The sequence below is a fragment of the Bos mutus genome, chromosome 20 (genome assembly GCF_027580195.1).
Source record: "Bos mutus isolate GX-2022 chromosome 20, NWIPB_WYAK_1.1, whole genome shotgun sequence".
In the NCBI taxonomy this organism is placed as follows: domain Eukaryota; kingdom Metazoa; phylum Chordata; class Mammalia; order Artiodactyla; family Bovidae; genus Bos; species Bos mutus.
In genome coordinates this window covers 36,570,404-36,586,567 of record NC_091636.1, presented here as the reverse complement: position 1 = coordinate 36,586,567, position 16,164 = coordinate 36,570,404, and the positions used below count along the sequence as shown (strand labels likewise).

The window sequence follows — 16,164 nt, the reverse complement described above, 5'->3', positions numbered from 1 at the left end:
AGTCACTTTGGGAATTGGAGGGAAAGAGTAAGAGTGAAAGGAAGATGTGTAGGGCATGTTATTTGCAAGATTAATAAACTATTTAATATGGAACAGAAAAATTAAGCCTGTTGACCACGGTCAAACTAAAATGTAGTAAGCAGAAATTTTAGATCAGGTTGACTTGGCTCTAGGACCAGTTTTCTTTCTACTGAATTTTCCCCAGTTTTCAGCCTAGCAATTTATTTAAATTCTCTCATTTAAGATAGTTTGTTCCACTGTTTTTATTAATTACAAAGCGTGTTTTGATGCTTTTCAGGGTGGTCTTTCCTCTTGCACTGATAGTTACATATTAGTGTGATAGAAAGCTATTGGAATCTGCTGGATGTAAACTCATGGTTTACTCTATGGTTACTACCATAGAGTATTTGGATTATTTAGAAATTACAGAAAATGGTATATTTTTAAGACTTTGAGGAAGACATCGTATTTTTCTTTGAGATTTTGACAGTCTCTGTTAGAGAGGAAAAACTAGGATTAGCATAGCCAAAAGAAGGCAGGACCGACTCACAAGGAGATGTTAGAAGGAAGGGAGTCTTGGATCCAGTTTAAGAAAGGTGTTACAATTAGAGCCACCCAGACAAATGCACTCATGTTGCTTGTGTCGTAATGAGTTCCTCACTGCTGGAGGCTCTGTGAGCATCTGCTCAGAAAGGGTGACTTTACCAGTTGGAAGTTTGTACTTTGTGATCTCAGAAAGGGCCTTTAAAACTAGGTTTTTGTGCTTGCATTTCCCATCTCTGTGAGTATTTGAAACTTGATGTTGTCCAAGTCTAAGATAAGGCACTTCTAAGAATAGGAAGCCTATGTAAAGGAGCTAACAATGTCAACTTCCTTAAAGAATGATGTACTTTGCCTGTGATGATTATAAAAGGTGTTAAAGGAGAAGTTGTAGCTTTAGATTTCCCATATTATGCCAGAAGTGTTTTTCAATCACATTGACTTTTTTTTTCAAAATGTGGGTGTATTTTTCATTGCAGATTGTCCATATGATGTTTTATGCAAATTTAAGATCTCTTCTGGTTATCCAGTTTATTTCATGGAACAAAACTTTTGTTATTGGTTAAAGTGAAGTAAATGGGTATTTTAAAAGCCTTTTGAAATTTTTTCCAGAATAAAAAAAACTATATTCAGGTGAATTAAGATTTTACATATAGCTATTATATATCATTTCTGTATGATGAAATAAAATATTCCTGCTACAACTGTTCTTGTCTGGATTCAGATGAGATGTTAACACTTTGCTTGTCTTTGCAAACAGGTGCATCCTAAATTCTTCTATAAACAGGGTGGCAGAGGTTGAGATGTTTAGATAGTATCACGGAATCAGTGGACATGAACTTGAGCAAACTCTGGGAGATAGTGGAGGACAGAGAAGCCTGGCATGCTGTAGTCCATGGGGTCGCCGAGTTGGACATACTTAGTGACTGAAAAAAGTGAAGTTAATAATTGAAGAGCAGATTTGATATAAAAATCTCAATCAAAATGAAACTGCCTGCTTGCTCTTGGGTTCATGCTGAAGTTTCTATGATATGACTACTATGGGTTCTGTACCTTTTAATGTTCTGTATCCCACCTGATTGGTGTATTATATGTGCATATTCAGTCGCTTCAGTTGTGTCCAACTCTTTGCAACCCTATGGACTATAACTTGCCAGGCTCTTGTGTCCGTAGGATTTCCCAGGCAAGAATACTGGAGTGGGTTGTCATTTCCTACTCCAGGGGATCTTCCTGACCCAGTGATCAAACCCATCACTTGCATGCAAGATCAAACCCATCCATCACTTGCATGCAAGATCAAACCTATCTCTTGCGTCTCCTGCGTTGGCAGGCAGATTCCTTAGCAACTGCGCCACCTGGTAAGCTGTTAACAGTAACCAAGTCTCTGGGTCACCTACCTGTCTTACTAGTCTTTTATAGTCCAGGAAAAATATTTCTTCTTGTTTCTTCTTCCTATATCTAGAGTTACATTATTACAATCATTGATCTCATATAGAACTACATATCTGACTAAATGCTTCAAGTTGCTTAATCATCATTATTTTTGCCAGAGGCCCAGTCACACATTTGGTGATACAAGAAATAACAGTTTTGTAAAATAGGTGATATATAAACAATATAGTTAGCAGTATGAGTAAGGTCATAAGTAAGAATTTAAGTCAAGAACTTCCATTAGGTACAGGTACTTAAGGTACTAAATTCTCTGTGCTTAGTTTTCTAATCTGTACAATGAAGGGAATCTTGCAGAGTAATTGAGAACACCATAGGCAAAAGGTAGCAAAGGATATAGTGCCTGGGATACAGTAAGCACTGAGTAAGGTTAGCTCTCATCATTATCAACAGCCTTATCCTACATGTGCACCAAAGAGGGTTCAGTACTTATAGCTGTGTGCACAGTGTCTGACATATACTAGGAACACGATGATATTTTTGCATTAATAATATATTCATTAGTAATTTTTATTTATATTTATTCATTCAGATAACTATAGAAAATGGTTCCTAAAACTTTACAAGTATAAGAAGAAGAACTAAGTGTGGGGCTAATCTTGTGTTGCTCAGAGCTTGCTGAGGCAGTCTGAAAAATACCTCCTAACACTAGAACTTTAACCTTGTCTCTTCCTTTCTCTTATTAAAGCAAATAGATGTTTTAAAAGCCCTTTGAATTTTTCCAGAATTAAAAAAAAAACTATATTCAGGTGAAATTATAGCTGTTATGTACCATTTTCTGGATGATAACATAATTCTTGCCACAAAACTGTTCTGATTGGGATTCAGATGAGAAGTTAGCACTTTGCTTGTCTTTGCAAACAGGTTCATCCGAAATTCCACTATAAACAAGCTCATGACCCAGGCACAGATACTTCTTGCGTGACTTTTTCCTATGATGGTACTGTCCTTGCTTCTCGTGGAGGTAGGTTAAAAGCTTTCTTCTTGATGTGTTTCTATATGTAAAATGATCATATTTAGCGCTAACAAGTATCACACTAATATCTTAGCACTTAGTAAAGCTAGCTGTGCTTTTGTTAATGGCCTTTGCCAGTCTAGTTTTTTTCATTACAGTGTATTTTCAGCATGGCAGTATTCTTTTATTGGAAATTACCAAGTAAAATTTAGAAAATATGTACTTTTTTGCCAAAGTTTCGATTTTACCTCCAAATTTCATCAGTGTTTGGAACCTCTGAGGATGACCTCTGCTTCTACAGTATGGAATTTTGTAGATGATATTCTATATTCTTTCTATATTATTTTATAGTTCTGGGTCTGGTATTTCAAACTCTTCTATTTGCCGACCATTGATTTTTTTTCAGTTTAAACACTAACTCAATTTAGTTAATACAACGTTGTATATCTGGATGTTACTTTTTAAATAGTTACATAATCCTGTGATCGTATTGTATTGACAAGTTGACTTATCCATACTCGTATGGTTGAATGTAGGTTGTTTCTAACTTTTTGCTAAATCTTTCTCAAATGAATAAGTGGTATACAAGGAAATAAGAGAATAGTAAGGGTAGCTTATGAACAAAGCGTTACAGGGATGTGTGGAGTGTGCCTGAGAATCTTCTAGTAGGCTTATTTTTGGGGAGAGGAAAGAATCAGGCTTCAGTAGGTTGGAGCCATGTTATAGATGGCCTTAAATATCACATAAAGGATTCAGTGTTTATTCCATAGAGCAAATGAATCTAGCAATGTTATATTTATTCTCTCACATAGTTTATTCACATCATTCATTTTCACTTAACTACTGTATGTTGAGTAACCACTCTGAGCTAAGCATTATGCTAGGTGCTTGGTATAAACTGTGGACATCACAGCAGAGTTCCTTTCCTGAAAGAAGAAAAGACCCTGGTGCTGGGAAAGATTGAGGGCAGGAGGAGAAGGGGACGACAGAGGGTGAGATGGTTGGATGGCATCACTGACTCGATGGACATGAGTCTGAGTAAACTCTGGGAGTTGGTGATGGACAGGGAGGCCTGGCGTGCTGCTGTCCATGGGGTCACAAAGGTTTGGACATGACTGAGACACTGAACTGAACTGATAGGGTTTAGTGAAAGCGAGGAAGACAGACGTAGCACGGCTTTCCCCTTGGTTTAACTGGTCCGTGTTCCTTTACCCTTGGGGAATCCATTCCAATTCTTTCTTCCCAGGAAGTCTTATATATTTTACCCTCACGTAATTTTAAAAATCAGAGCACATGTACATGTATTTTCTATTTATGGTATACATGGCAAAATGGATATGCATAAAAATGTATATTTTGGTTTGGCAATTCTAACCTATTTTTTGTTTTGTTTTAAAAAAACTTTTTGTTTCATATTGGAATATAACCAATTAGCAATGTTGTAATAGTTTCAGGTGGATGACAAAGGGACTCAACCATACATGTACATGTAACCATTCTCCCCCAAACTCCCCTCCCATCCAGGCTGCCACATAACATTCAGCAGAGTTCCCTGTGCTATACAGTAGGATCTTGTTGTCTAACCTGCTCTCTGAGTCCTCAGATGACTCTTACTTAATACCATATACTGTATTCTTTGTGGGTTTCCCAGGTGGCATTAGTGGTAAAGAACCCACCTGCCAGTGCAGGAGTCATAAGTGATGTGGGTTCGATCCCTGGGTTGGGAAGATCCCGTGGAGGAGGGCATGGCAACCCATTCCAGTATTCTTGCCTAGAGAATCCCATGGATAGGAAGCCTGGGGGACTATGGTCCATAGGGTCACAAAGAGTCAGACACGACTGAAGTAGCTTAGCACGTATGCACACGCTATACTCTTTACTTATAAGCAGTGATTTTTAGCCCAAGAGTATATCTGAATCTCCAGGAGGGTTTTTAAAATGCTAAGTGCACTACTTGAAAATTCTCACAGTCACTCATTCTTACATCTCTAGAGTGGTACATCCAAATCTCCTGGGTAGAGTGGGGAGAGACAAGGGGAATAAGAGAGGAGCATACTTTAAAAATTCTTCCTGTAGGGTTTGAAATAGGTCAGCCCTACCCAGTTGGCTATTACTGCCTTAGAAGTATGAGATTAATTCCATTTCAGTCAAAGACATTTTAGTGATAATTTTCCTTTCCCCTTCCATCCTATACTAGCTATTGGGTAACATGTCATCAGCAGAACATGTCTGCTGTAGTCCATCATTTTCTTTCCTGGATGTATAGAATATGCCAGATGGACATTTCTCTGTTCAGCAAAGTCCCCAGGGTGTCGTGAGGTGCTCCTGCTAGCTTCAGAACCTGCCAGGCTAGCTAAACTGTTTAATACAGATTAATGTTTTCTTTTTGTTTGAGGATTGTGAGGATGGGTAAGCTTTTTTAAAAAGGCTGAAAGCAAAAACGTTCTTCCAGTATAAGCAGGTCTCTAATCCAGCCAGTTGTGGATTAGTGCACCTGCCAAAAGTTGGATTTCAGAGGCAGGGTCACAGGAGAGAGAATGGGGATTTTCTATTGAACTCTCCACTCACCTCACTTGCATCTGATACTAATTCCTTATTGGACCCCAGGGATGGAGGCAGGTCTCAGCTGTGGACACTGGGGAGCAAGAACAGCAAAGGTATTACTTATAAGAGTTCTGGCTTTCATTATGGACAGGAATTAGTTAGTAGCCTTATAGAAATATTTCAAAAGTGATTCTTTAAAGAATATTCATTATATTTTAAATGGCTTGGAAAAGCTGTACTCCCCAGCAAGGTGAAGAATGAGAGACAGAGATTGAGTTACCCTGCAGGGAACAGAATCACGTGGCTCACCCTCATTAATGTTAATGGATATTTTCACCCACACACAAGTGGGAAAAAGAATCTGTTGTGAATTGCACTATTTTCAGTCCTGATGGTTGTTAAATTAATATCTTCTTAAGAAGTCAAGTTTTGCACAAATACACCACAGGGAAACTACCATCTGCTCTGCAGACAGTCACTCTTTAGAGATTCTCCAGGGTTCCTCCTAGCCTACAGATGCTACATCAATCTGGAAAGTAACTTCTAGGAGGCTAGTTCATTATCCTGTACCTTTCTACTGTTCTCAGGCTCCCCAGTTAAACAGTAAAACATGTTATGTGCATCTGCTTCCTTCTTCCTTCCCTCCTGCCTCTTTCCTTTCTCTCTCCCTCCCTCCCTCCTTCCCCCACCTCCTCTCATCCGTCCTATTCTTAAAGTTATATACTAAGTTTAGCAAATTCTAAACATGGAACTGGTTCTTTTTTGTTTGTTTGTTTTTGCAAAATTTATTTTCTGTCTTTTTTTCTCATTCCTTTATCAGGTGATGATACATTAAAACTATGGGACATCCGACAGTTTAATAAGCCACTCTTTTCTGCCTCAGGTCTTCCCACAATGTTCCCAATGTAAGTAGCATATTTTTAATATTTGATAAGCACAGGAGAATTGTAAAGTAACTTCTTCATCTTTATGTTAATTTATAGTATATGTCTTAGATCATCTAGAATAGGGACTAGAGAGTGATTGAAATAGGTTTTTTGAAAGATGCATTTTATTTTTCCTTTCATTTTGTACGTTCTTCAGAATATAAGATTTTATTTTTGAAGTTGAAATGATATATGTTCATGTGTTTGTGTGTGTGAATATATACATTGTGTGCACACATAGGGTCTTGAGATAGTAAAAACATTTTCAAGGATTGTTCTTTTGATAGTGTATAAATGACAGAGTAGGCCTGTCTTTATTTTAAAATTTGAATCCTCATACCATTAAACATTCAAAAAACTAAAATCATGGCATCTGGTCCCATCATTTCATGGCAAATAGATGGGGAAAAAGTAGAAACAGTGACAGATTTTATTTTGGGGGGCTCCAAAATCGCTGCAGACAATGACTGCAGCCATGAAATTAAAAGTTGCTTGCTCCTTGGAAGAAAAACTATGACAGACCTAGGCAGCATATTAAAAAGCAGAGACATCACTTTGCTGACAAAGGTCCATCTAGTCAAAGCTGTGGTTTTTCCAGTAGTCATATATGGATATAAGAGTTGGACCATAAAGAAGGCTGAGCACCAAAGAATCGATGCTTTTGAACTGTGGTGCTGGAGAAGACTCTTGAGAGTCCTTTGGACTGCAAGGAGATCAAGTCAGTCAATCCTAAAGGAAATCAACCCTGAATATTCATTAGAAAGACTGATGCTAAAGATGAAGCTCCATTATTTTGGCCACCTGATGTGAAGAGCTGATTCATTGGAAAAGACCCTGATGCTGGGAAAGATTGAGGTCAAGAGGAGAAATGGGTGACAGAGGACAAGATGGTTGGATAGCATCACTGACTCCATGGACATGAGTCTGAGCAAACTCTGGGAGATAGTGAAGGACAGAGAAGCCTAGCGTGCTGCAGGCCATGCGATCTCAAACAACCAGACATGACTTAGTGACTGAACAACAACAACCATGAAAGCAATTTTTCATAGTTACTGAACCTTTATATATTATTTCCTCAATTTTTCTTATCACCGTTCCAATCAATAATTTGGTAACCTTCCATTATTCAGACTGTCTTGCTCTGGGTAGGTGAACACTGTAATCTCCATTCTGCTAAGTTGATAACTGAAGCTTTAAAGATTTTTCTGAAAGCAGCTGAGGTTGGGATTTGATCTCTAAGTCCCACAGTTGGTACCTAAGCAAAATTTTCTATTTTGGTTGAAATAAAATTTCACATCTGTATTAAATGATGACCAGCAAGGAGAGCACAATGGTAATAGAAGCAGCAAATGGAGGAAGCTGTATAATATCAGAGCACTAACTCCAACATGGCCTGTGGCCCATGGTGTTTATCTGTTAAAACAAACAGATGGACAAACAAACATGAATTTATAGCCAATATGAATGTTTTGAGCCTAGTGCCTGCTACAAGTAATGCTAACTGCATAATGTCTTTGGCTCATGTCTTAGGTCTCATGTCTTATTCACAGTCAGATGGCTGGACCTGTCATCCTCAAGAGCCGTTGAATCATAGCCATCAGTTAGGTTCCAGTGGTGCAGGCTGCTCCTCATTGCTCGGTGCTTGACTTGACAAAACTCAAATTATGTGAGAGGTAGTGCTAATGAAAATAGTTCTCAAACTGGTCAAAATCATCACCACTTAGACATTAGTTGTGTATAGACAGGATCAATGTCAATATTGAGTTTTTTCCCACACTCTATTTACAGTAAAAGATATTATAATATTTAGAAATTAGAGCACAGATTCTGGAGTCAGACTAAATTCAAACCCCAGCTGCACCACTTTCTTTTGTGATCTTGGACAAGATTCATTTAACTTCTTTCCGCCTCAGTTTCCTCATCAGTAAAATGGGGATATTAATGTAAGTGCCTGATGTATTATAAACCCTGTATAAGAGTTGTCTCTTATTACAGTGATGTTGTTTATGTTTTATTTAGCTCACTCATTGCTGCTGCTTTGTTGTGGGGTCATAATCCTAACCTTATAAACTTCTGTTGTCTGTAGGACTGACTGCTGTTTCAGTCCAGATGATAAACTCATAGTCACTGGGACATCTGTTCAAAGAGGATGTGGCAGTGGCAAACTTGTTTTCTTCGAGCGCAGGACTTTCCAAAGGGTGTATGAAATAGACATCACAGATGCGGTATGTATTTTCTTTCCTCCCAGCCTTGGGAAGAAAGTGAAGCTTGCCTCTTAGCCATCTTTGGTATTGGTTTTGAAACAGAACATAAGCTCTTGCCCTTCCAGTGCAGTGGTAGCTGCTTTTTTTTCTCCAATACAGGAATTATTAGTGAGCACATTGCAGAGTGGCTTACCTACACTTTCCCCGTTCCTGACCCAGTATTTCCTATGGGTGCACACCATAGTCAGAATTTCAGCTGCGCCTGGGATGTTTACCCTCTCTACCAACCAATTTCAGGAGAGGAGAGGCAGATCGTCATGTAGCATACAGAAAGAAGCTTCCCACAGTGTGCGTGTTTATAAGGATTCAGGGATTATGGACAGAGTGAAAAGTTATACCCTCAGAATGTGATGAAGCATATCATTATTTGAAGTCTTTTTCAGAATTTTCCTTGTCAGAGTTGTCATTGAGGTAAGGTGTGGCTTCCACTGAGTTTAATTTCTGTTTAGTTATTGGAAGTTTAAAACATTTCAGATTTAACTACCAAATCCCCACCCCCTTAAGTTTCTTTACATATGTATGTAAGTAGTAAAACACCACCACGTGGGCATGCAGGCATTCATTCATTCATTGATATTTAGAGACTGGAGACGTATGTAATACAGTAATAGTGAAGATTCCCAGAAGAAAATCTGAGTTCCTTTAAAGTCTTTTAAAGTATGTATTATTATTTAGATGGGAAGGCAAATCATTGTTATTTTTTGAGTACAAAACAGGCTGATTAATGTCTGTGTGGATTTTCTTTGGCTCACTATCAGATCCTTTTCATAATATCCTCTGTCTTAAGCATTGCTCTTCTATAGGTTTCTCCAGTTGTTTCAGCTCGTTGTAAACAGTTGAGACATACCATGTACTTACATGATTCAGACCATCGGACCACTGTTTTTAAATCGCCAGCTAAAAATTCCTATCTCTAATATTGTAGTATTACTGTGGAGGCTTAAATTGTAGGCCCTAAATTTGAGTTAGTTAGAGACAGTGAACTGACAATGAGACTAATTCTAGATGAGTGCCTAAGTTTATTCTAATCTCATGACATAATTCGAAATAGGCCAGCACAAATAATACTTTGTTGGGGTGCATCCTGAAGCCAACTGAAACACTGGAATCAAAGAAAAACACTCTTTTTAAAAAAATTTTATTTATTTATTTTAATTGGAGGCTAATTACTTTACAGTATTGTAGTGGTTTTTGCCATGCATTGACATGAATCAGCCATGGGTGTACATGTGTCCCCCATCCTGAACCCCCTTCCCACCTCCCTCCCCATCTCATCCCTCAGGGTCGTCCCAGTGCACCGGCCCTGGGCGCCTTGTCTCATGCATCGAACCTGGACTTAAATGAAGTCTTAATTTAATTAAGTCTTCAACTTTAATCTCAAAATATGAAATTATTATGATTATTAAGATGTTTATTTTTTTAATGGCTCTCAATGACTATACCTCTCAATATTATTCATGGGGTTATATTTTTAAAATAAAATTTAAATGTAAATGTAAATAAATTAAGGGATATAGAAGTACGATTATACTTTTAAAGACATGTGGATTGGATGTCTTAAGTTTACAGATCATGCTGTTTGTTGTGTTGCTCTGAATTGCTTTTCTAGCTAGATCTTTTTCTCCATAGCACTTACCACCACTTCACCTATTATATATTTGTTTTTTGTCTGTCTGCTTCCACCAGGATGTAAGCCCATGAGGGCAGAAACTTTGTCTGTTTTGTTCACTGCAAACCCCAGTGCTTAGAACAGGCCTAGCACATAGATTGCGCTTGTTTATCGAATGAGTGAGTGGTGTACCTGGGAAGTGCGAGTAATGCATGTTGTAGACCGCAGGTGTGTCTTTGAGGAGTAAGGCAGGAGAGAAATATCTGGAGATGGAAAGGTAAACTGACCTTGTATACCATGATAAGAAAGTGACTTTATCTTATGGCCTTTTTTTTTTTTAGCAAAGGAATAACAGAACCAGGTTTTAGAAGTTAATTTTTATTGAAGTGTGAAGGTGAGATTTCCAAGATATAGTATTTATTTATAGTAATATAGTAATTTAGGAGACTGGGTCGGTGTTCCCTATGATTTAAAAAAAAGGTTTTAGAATAAAGACACTGAGTCTGTCGGTGGTATGTTGAATTTAAAGCACCTTTAGGATGTCTGGGTAGAGATGTTCAGTAGACACATGAGTAGATAACTTTGGTGCTTTCGAAGAAAGAAAGCACAGTTTTGGGGAGAAGTATTTATGGTTCACACTTGAAATGTTGGTTGCTGATTAGTTTGATCACAGAAAAGGGCATAAAGGTCAGAGGAGATGAGCCCTGGGAAACCAGAGCATTTCAGGGATGAGCAAGTGAAAAGAAACAAACAGAAGAGTGAGTTCATCAAGGAAATAGAATTTACCATATATTGAATTATCTTCAGAAAGTCAGATAACAGATTTTGAGATCCATTTTAATAGACGGATGAAGAGAGAGCTTCAAATAGGGACAAAACCATACACATTAAAGTGGCCTTTTAAATTATTGATTTAGGATTTGTCTGTTTTTTTTTTTTTCTGGTTGTTAACATCAGACAGCATTGTTTTCTGTTTATATTGTAAAATGGTCTGATAAAGGGACTTTAAACTGCCCCTTTGATCTTTTTTCTCAAGTTTTAAATCTTCTTGGAATGTAAGAACATAAACAAATTCATTCTTTGGATTGGATAAAGATGCTGGACACTTTGCTAGAGGGGCCAAAACCCACCTCTTTTATTTAATTGTATTTTTGTCATTAAAAGCCAGGTATGGATACCATGATGTTGAGGGGGTGGAATGAATTGGGAAATTGAGATTGACATGTAACACTACCATGTATAAAATAGATAACTAATGACAACCTGCTATATAGCTCTAACTCTGAAGTGCTCTGTGGTGACTGAAATTGGAAGGAAATCCAAAAAAGAGAGTATATATGTATATGTATACAGATAGCTGATTCACTTTGCTGTACAGCAGAAACTAACATAACATTGTAAAGCAACTATACTCCAATAAAAATTAATTTAATAAAATAAATAAAAACCTGGTTCTCAAATCCCTGTTGTAAGGAATGTCAATATAACTATTAAAGAACAAAAACACCAGAATTGTCATTTCTTTGGAAATGCCACACACTGGTAAAATAAGGTACTTATTACTCTATCGAATTTTAATTTAGATAGAAGACAGCATCTCATATTCTTAACATCAGCATTTAGTTGTTTGCTTTTTTGACCTGGCACAGGCAGTGGTTGTGTTAGGTCTGTCCTGAAGCCATTTACTTCCATGAAGTATGATTTTCTCACAGTCTTTTTAAAAACTAAATAAATCCCTAGATAGTTATATACTGGACTGCCAAGCACACAATGTATATAGGGAACCAAACACTGTTTTCAGTTAGAGAATGTTAATCTGTATAATTAATTTCCTAATAACTAAAAACTGCCCTGTAATCTTCACAGTAAATAACTTTAAAAAATATAACAATTATATTTTCCATATTTATTTTTGAAACAAATTTTTAAAAAATGTTTTAGTTACACACTGCATTGTCATATTTTTTGAAAAATTTTCTTTCTCTGTTCAGTGTAGAGAATATCAACACTCTTCAACTAGCAGAGGACAAATGTCTAATATTTACTAATTTTACTCTGTGCTGTTTGTAGACATTTTACAGTTCTGAAATTATTTTTAGATGTTTCCTTTGTCGTCTAATTTTGTTTCTTCAAGTTGAAAAAAATGCATATCCTCATTTATCATCTAATTCTTTGTAATTTGAATAATGTGCATAGCCTCTTTTTTAAGATAAATTCCAGAATATAATTTGATCTTAAGTTTATAAGCTTGCTTTTGTGTTTGTGTGAGAGGGGACCCAAGAGTTTTTATATATTGTGTAAACAGCGTTCATTACTCCATTTTATGTGAGGGAAAAGCATTGGAGAAAAGGGATGGACAAAATGTAATTTGAGATGACCTATCATTTTTTTTTTAAGTAATTACATTTAGAAGAAACAGGAAATTTTGTCTTTTCAAAGTTCCAAGTATTTCGGGAAATGCTTTGAAATACATTTTAAACTATTAGCTTAGTGATTTTTCATCAAACTATACTTTGTTGCAGAATAACTAATAGAATTTCCTTATAAACAAATCAAGGGACATGGTGTATGCAATTGTGCTGGCATATTCCCACTGACACTCTTTCACCCAAGCATAGTGAAATAAAGCTGGTTTGACCTGGCATTATTGAAATGGGGCCTCTTTTCCTCAGTTACTTTGGACAGTAATTTAAGAGATACTTACTTCCCTTAAGTAAGGAGGAAAAAAGAAATTTCCCACTTGATCCTGACTTTTCTTCTAGTTTGTTTGTTTGCTTAAGTCTTTTTTTGAGGAACCTCAATGTCTGTGAATGCTGACCGAACAAAGTGAGGAAAAGAAGGAGAAAAACTAAACCTTTGTTTTTAAAACATAGCTATAGCATCTAGCACAGCTGAGCTAGCATTTGGCTGCTGAACAGAAGGGAAGGTTAGAGAAATTTGATTTGGCATTTTCAACTAGACTGCCTTAGGCATTTCAAAGTTGATTGAGAATCCTAGTACCTGTATAAGAAAGATTATAGTAAAGGTCTTTTAAGGAAGACAAAAATTCATTTGTGATTATTTAAAGAGTTGACTCATTGGAAAAGACCCTCATGCTGGGAGGGATTGGGGGCAGGAGGAGAAGGGGACGACAGAGGATGAGATGGCTGGATGGCATCACCCGACTCGACGGACATGCGTTTAAATAAGCTCCGGGAGTTGGTGATGGACAGAGAGGCCTGGCGTGCCGCGATTCATGGGGTGGCAAAGAGTCGGACATGACTGAGCGACTGAACTGAACTGAACTGAAAGAATATTTGATTATCTTTAGGAAAATTTTTTAATCATTGAAGAGACCAGATGGCAAAGAACAAGGATTATCGTAGAGTTTTGTTTCTTTCTACCCTTGTTTGTTCTCTGGAATCTTTTCCTCGGAGGGATGAAATTTGGATTCTACACACTTACTTACTTAATGCCTACCTATCTACAGGCTATTGTCTCTACCCCTTAATTATCATGGTTGCAAAATACATGATTATTGTTAAAAATATGTTAATTATTAAGTAATAGTTTATATATTTACCAAAAGATGGGAAAGTTTCTTATTTCAGACCTATTTATCTGACTTATAAAGATAGCCTACTGCATAAGAAGGTAAGGTCCATATTGTGTAAAAAAAAAAAAGTTTGCTTTAAGAAAACAAAAGTTTCCATAAAAATACCAACTGTGTTTCCTTCTTTAATTTAGGTGAAGTTCTGAAGAGAACTTGCATTCACATTATTTTTCTTCACCTTGTAAGATCTGATTCTTGATGTGTACATACATTCTTCCTATATACATTGCAATGAGGACTATATCAGATTAGCCTTTTCTTTTTTTTTTTAATATTATTTATTTATTTTTGGCTGTGCTGGATCTTTGTTGCTGGCAAGTGGGGAGCGGGGGCTCCTCTCTAGTTGCGGTGGGTGCGTGGACTTCTTATTGCAGTGGCTTCCCCCGTTGCAGAGCACAGGCTCTAGGGCGCCAGCTTCAGTACCTGCAGCTCCCTGACGTTAGAGCACAGGCTCAGTAGATACGGCACATGGGCTTAGTTGCTCCGTGACATGTGGGATCTTTCCAGATCAGGGATCGAACCCTTATCTCATGCATTGACAGGCAGATTCTTCACCATTGAGCCACCAGGGAAACCTCAGATTAGCTTTATTTTGAGTTTTTCTGGTTATAAAAGTAGTATAATAATATAGAAGGGATCACTGAGAAGGTATCATATCTTATCATATTACCCATAGACTATACCAAATATGACATTTACATGAATACATTTTGATGTCCAAAAAATTGCTATATGTGCTAATATATAATATGACATGTAACATATAAAATGAAAGGATTACCACTTCCATTTCATATAAAAGTTTTTGTGTTCTTATTAGAAAAGAATATTGTTTTCTTAAATCCAAAGAGATTGAAGAGAGATAAATGGATATAATGGGGCCATGAAGTAATAGGCCCTTCATGAATCTAGCTGTTTGTCTTATTAAGTGTAAGGGACATGCTGACTCTTCACACTGCAGTTACCCCATGTTATTTGTACATGTGAAGGAGAGCAGAAAGGCCATTCAAATGAATGGATATTCCAGGGAGTCCTCAGAATTGGCTTTGGAATGTGTGTTTGTTCTCGTATTTGAATACAGATATAGCTAGTCTGGGAATTTACTCCGAATTTAATGAATTAATGAAGCTGTACCTGTGAACGCTTGTCTCTGAAGGAGCTGAAGAACTCCTCTGTTCTTCCAATTTGTACTGGGAATAGACTAATGATCTGTCTTATTAGTCCCAGCTCGGGCCGAATCACACCTCTTTAAATGTTTTCTAGAAATAGACAAGTCAAGCAGTCTCTTTGCCCAATCAGGAACTTAAGGAAAATAGTACACAGAGGGAACTTGAGCGATAGGCAGTTAAAATGCCAACTGAAAATGAAAGAAAGACTATATTTGGCATTTATCTGCTTTCTAAAATACAGTGAAACCTTTTTTAATATGAAGCACAAGGGAATGGAAAAAAATGGGCTCTGAGTTAAACTAGCTTTCCATTATCTGATTTTTATTAAAGAGCAATCAGGCTGCTTGGTTGGCTAGGAAATAGCAGTTGCTTTGAATTATGTATTATTTTGAGTAAAGCAATATCAGCTTAATGAAATTCACTTTCTTGGGAAGATTAAACAATGTAAATTCTAGATGGATCCTGATCAGTATGTTTGTATTTAGTAAAATGTGTCTCTTCTGCCATTGCCAAATGATATGACAGTATACTCAACCTAGGTTCATTGAGCATTTGCTCACTGGGAACAGAAAAGGGTGTGTGTGCACTGTGTATTTCCCGGCCTCCTGAGGTATATTCATATTTGTAGGGAACCCAGGAGTAAATAGAGGATGATGGAGTTTCAGTGTCGGTTTGCCAGCACAGCAATTACATGGTTCTTTTTCTAGTACTGCCTTTTTCCCGGGTCCTGAGCTAACTTCCAGCCTGGTAACTGTGGTAGTGCTTTACGGTAAAGCACAGTGATCAGTCAGGGCCACTTTAATTAGCGATGAAAAGAGATGCCATTGGGCTAGAATGGAAAAACAATACTGCGATTTTACTTCTTTTGTGATTTGACTTACTAAACCCTTTCTTGAAATTTCCTGAAGGAGGCAGCATACAAACCAGAGTTCAATTTAAACAGTGACTGAAACTCAGCTGGAATCTCCTGCTAAGTTAACTCACAGTGTACAGGACACTGTGCTGTCTGTAAGGTGTGATTAAATTACTTCTCATTGCACCTAACAGTATTATGCTATGGATGTTCCAGCACAGCAGTTCTCAGGATTTAAAGAGTGCAGCTGAGTGTTCATCTGT

The 16,164-nt window shown here is 37.2% G+C and overlaps 1 protein-coding gene across 1 annotated transcript in view; it reads left to right on the top strand.

The window, feature by feature from the left end:
- Positions 1–16,164, top strand: part of WDR70 (WD repeat domain 70) — a 278,708-nt gene that overhangs the window by 227,509 nt on the left and 35,035 nt on the right. The window contains exons 11-13 of the mRNA XM_005898536.2: positions 2,854–2,953; positions 6,309–6,393; positions 8,501–8,639. Coding sequence (XP_005898598.2) covers positions 2,854–2,953; positions 6,309–6,393; positions 8,501–8,639 — 324 coding nt within the window. The remainder of the gene's footprint in view (positions 1–2,853; positions 2,954–6,308; positions 6,394–8,500; positions 8,640–16,164) is intronic.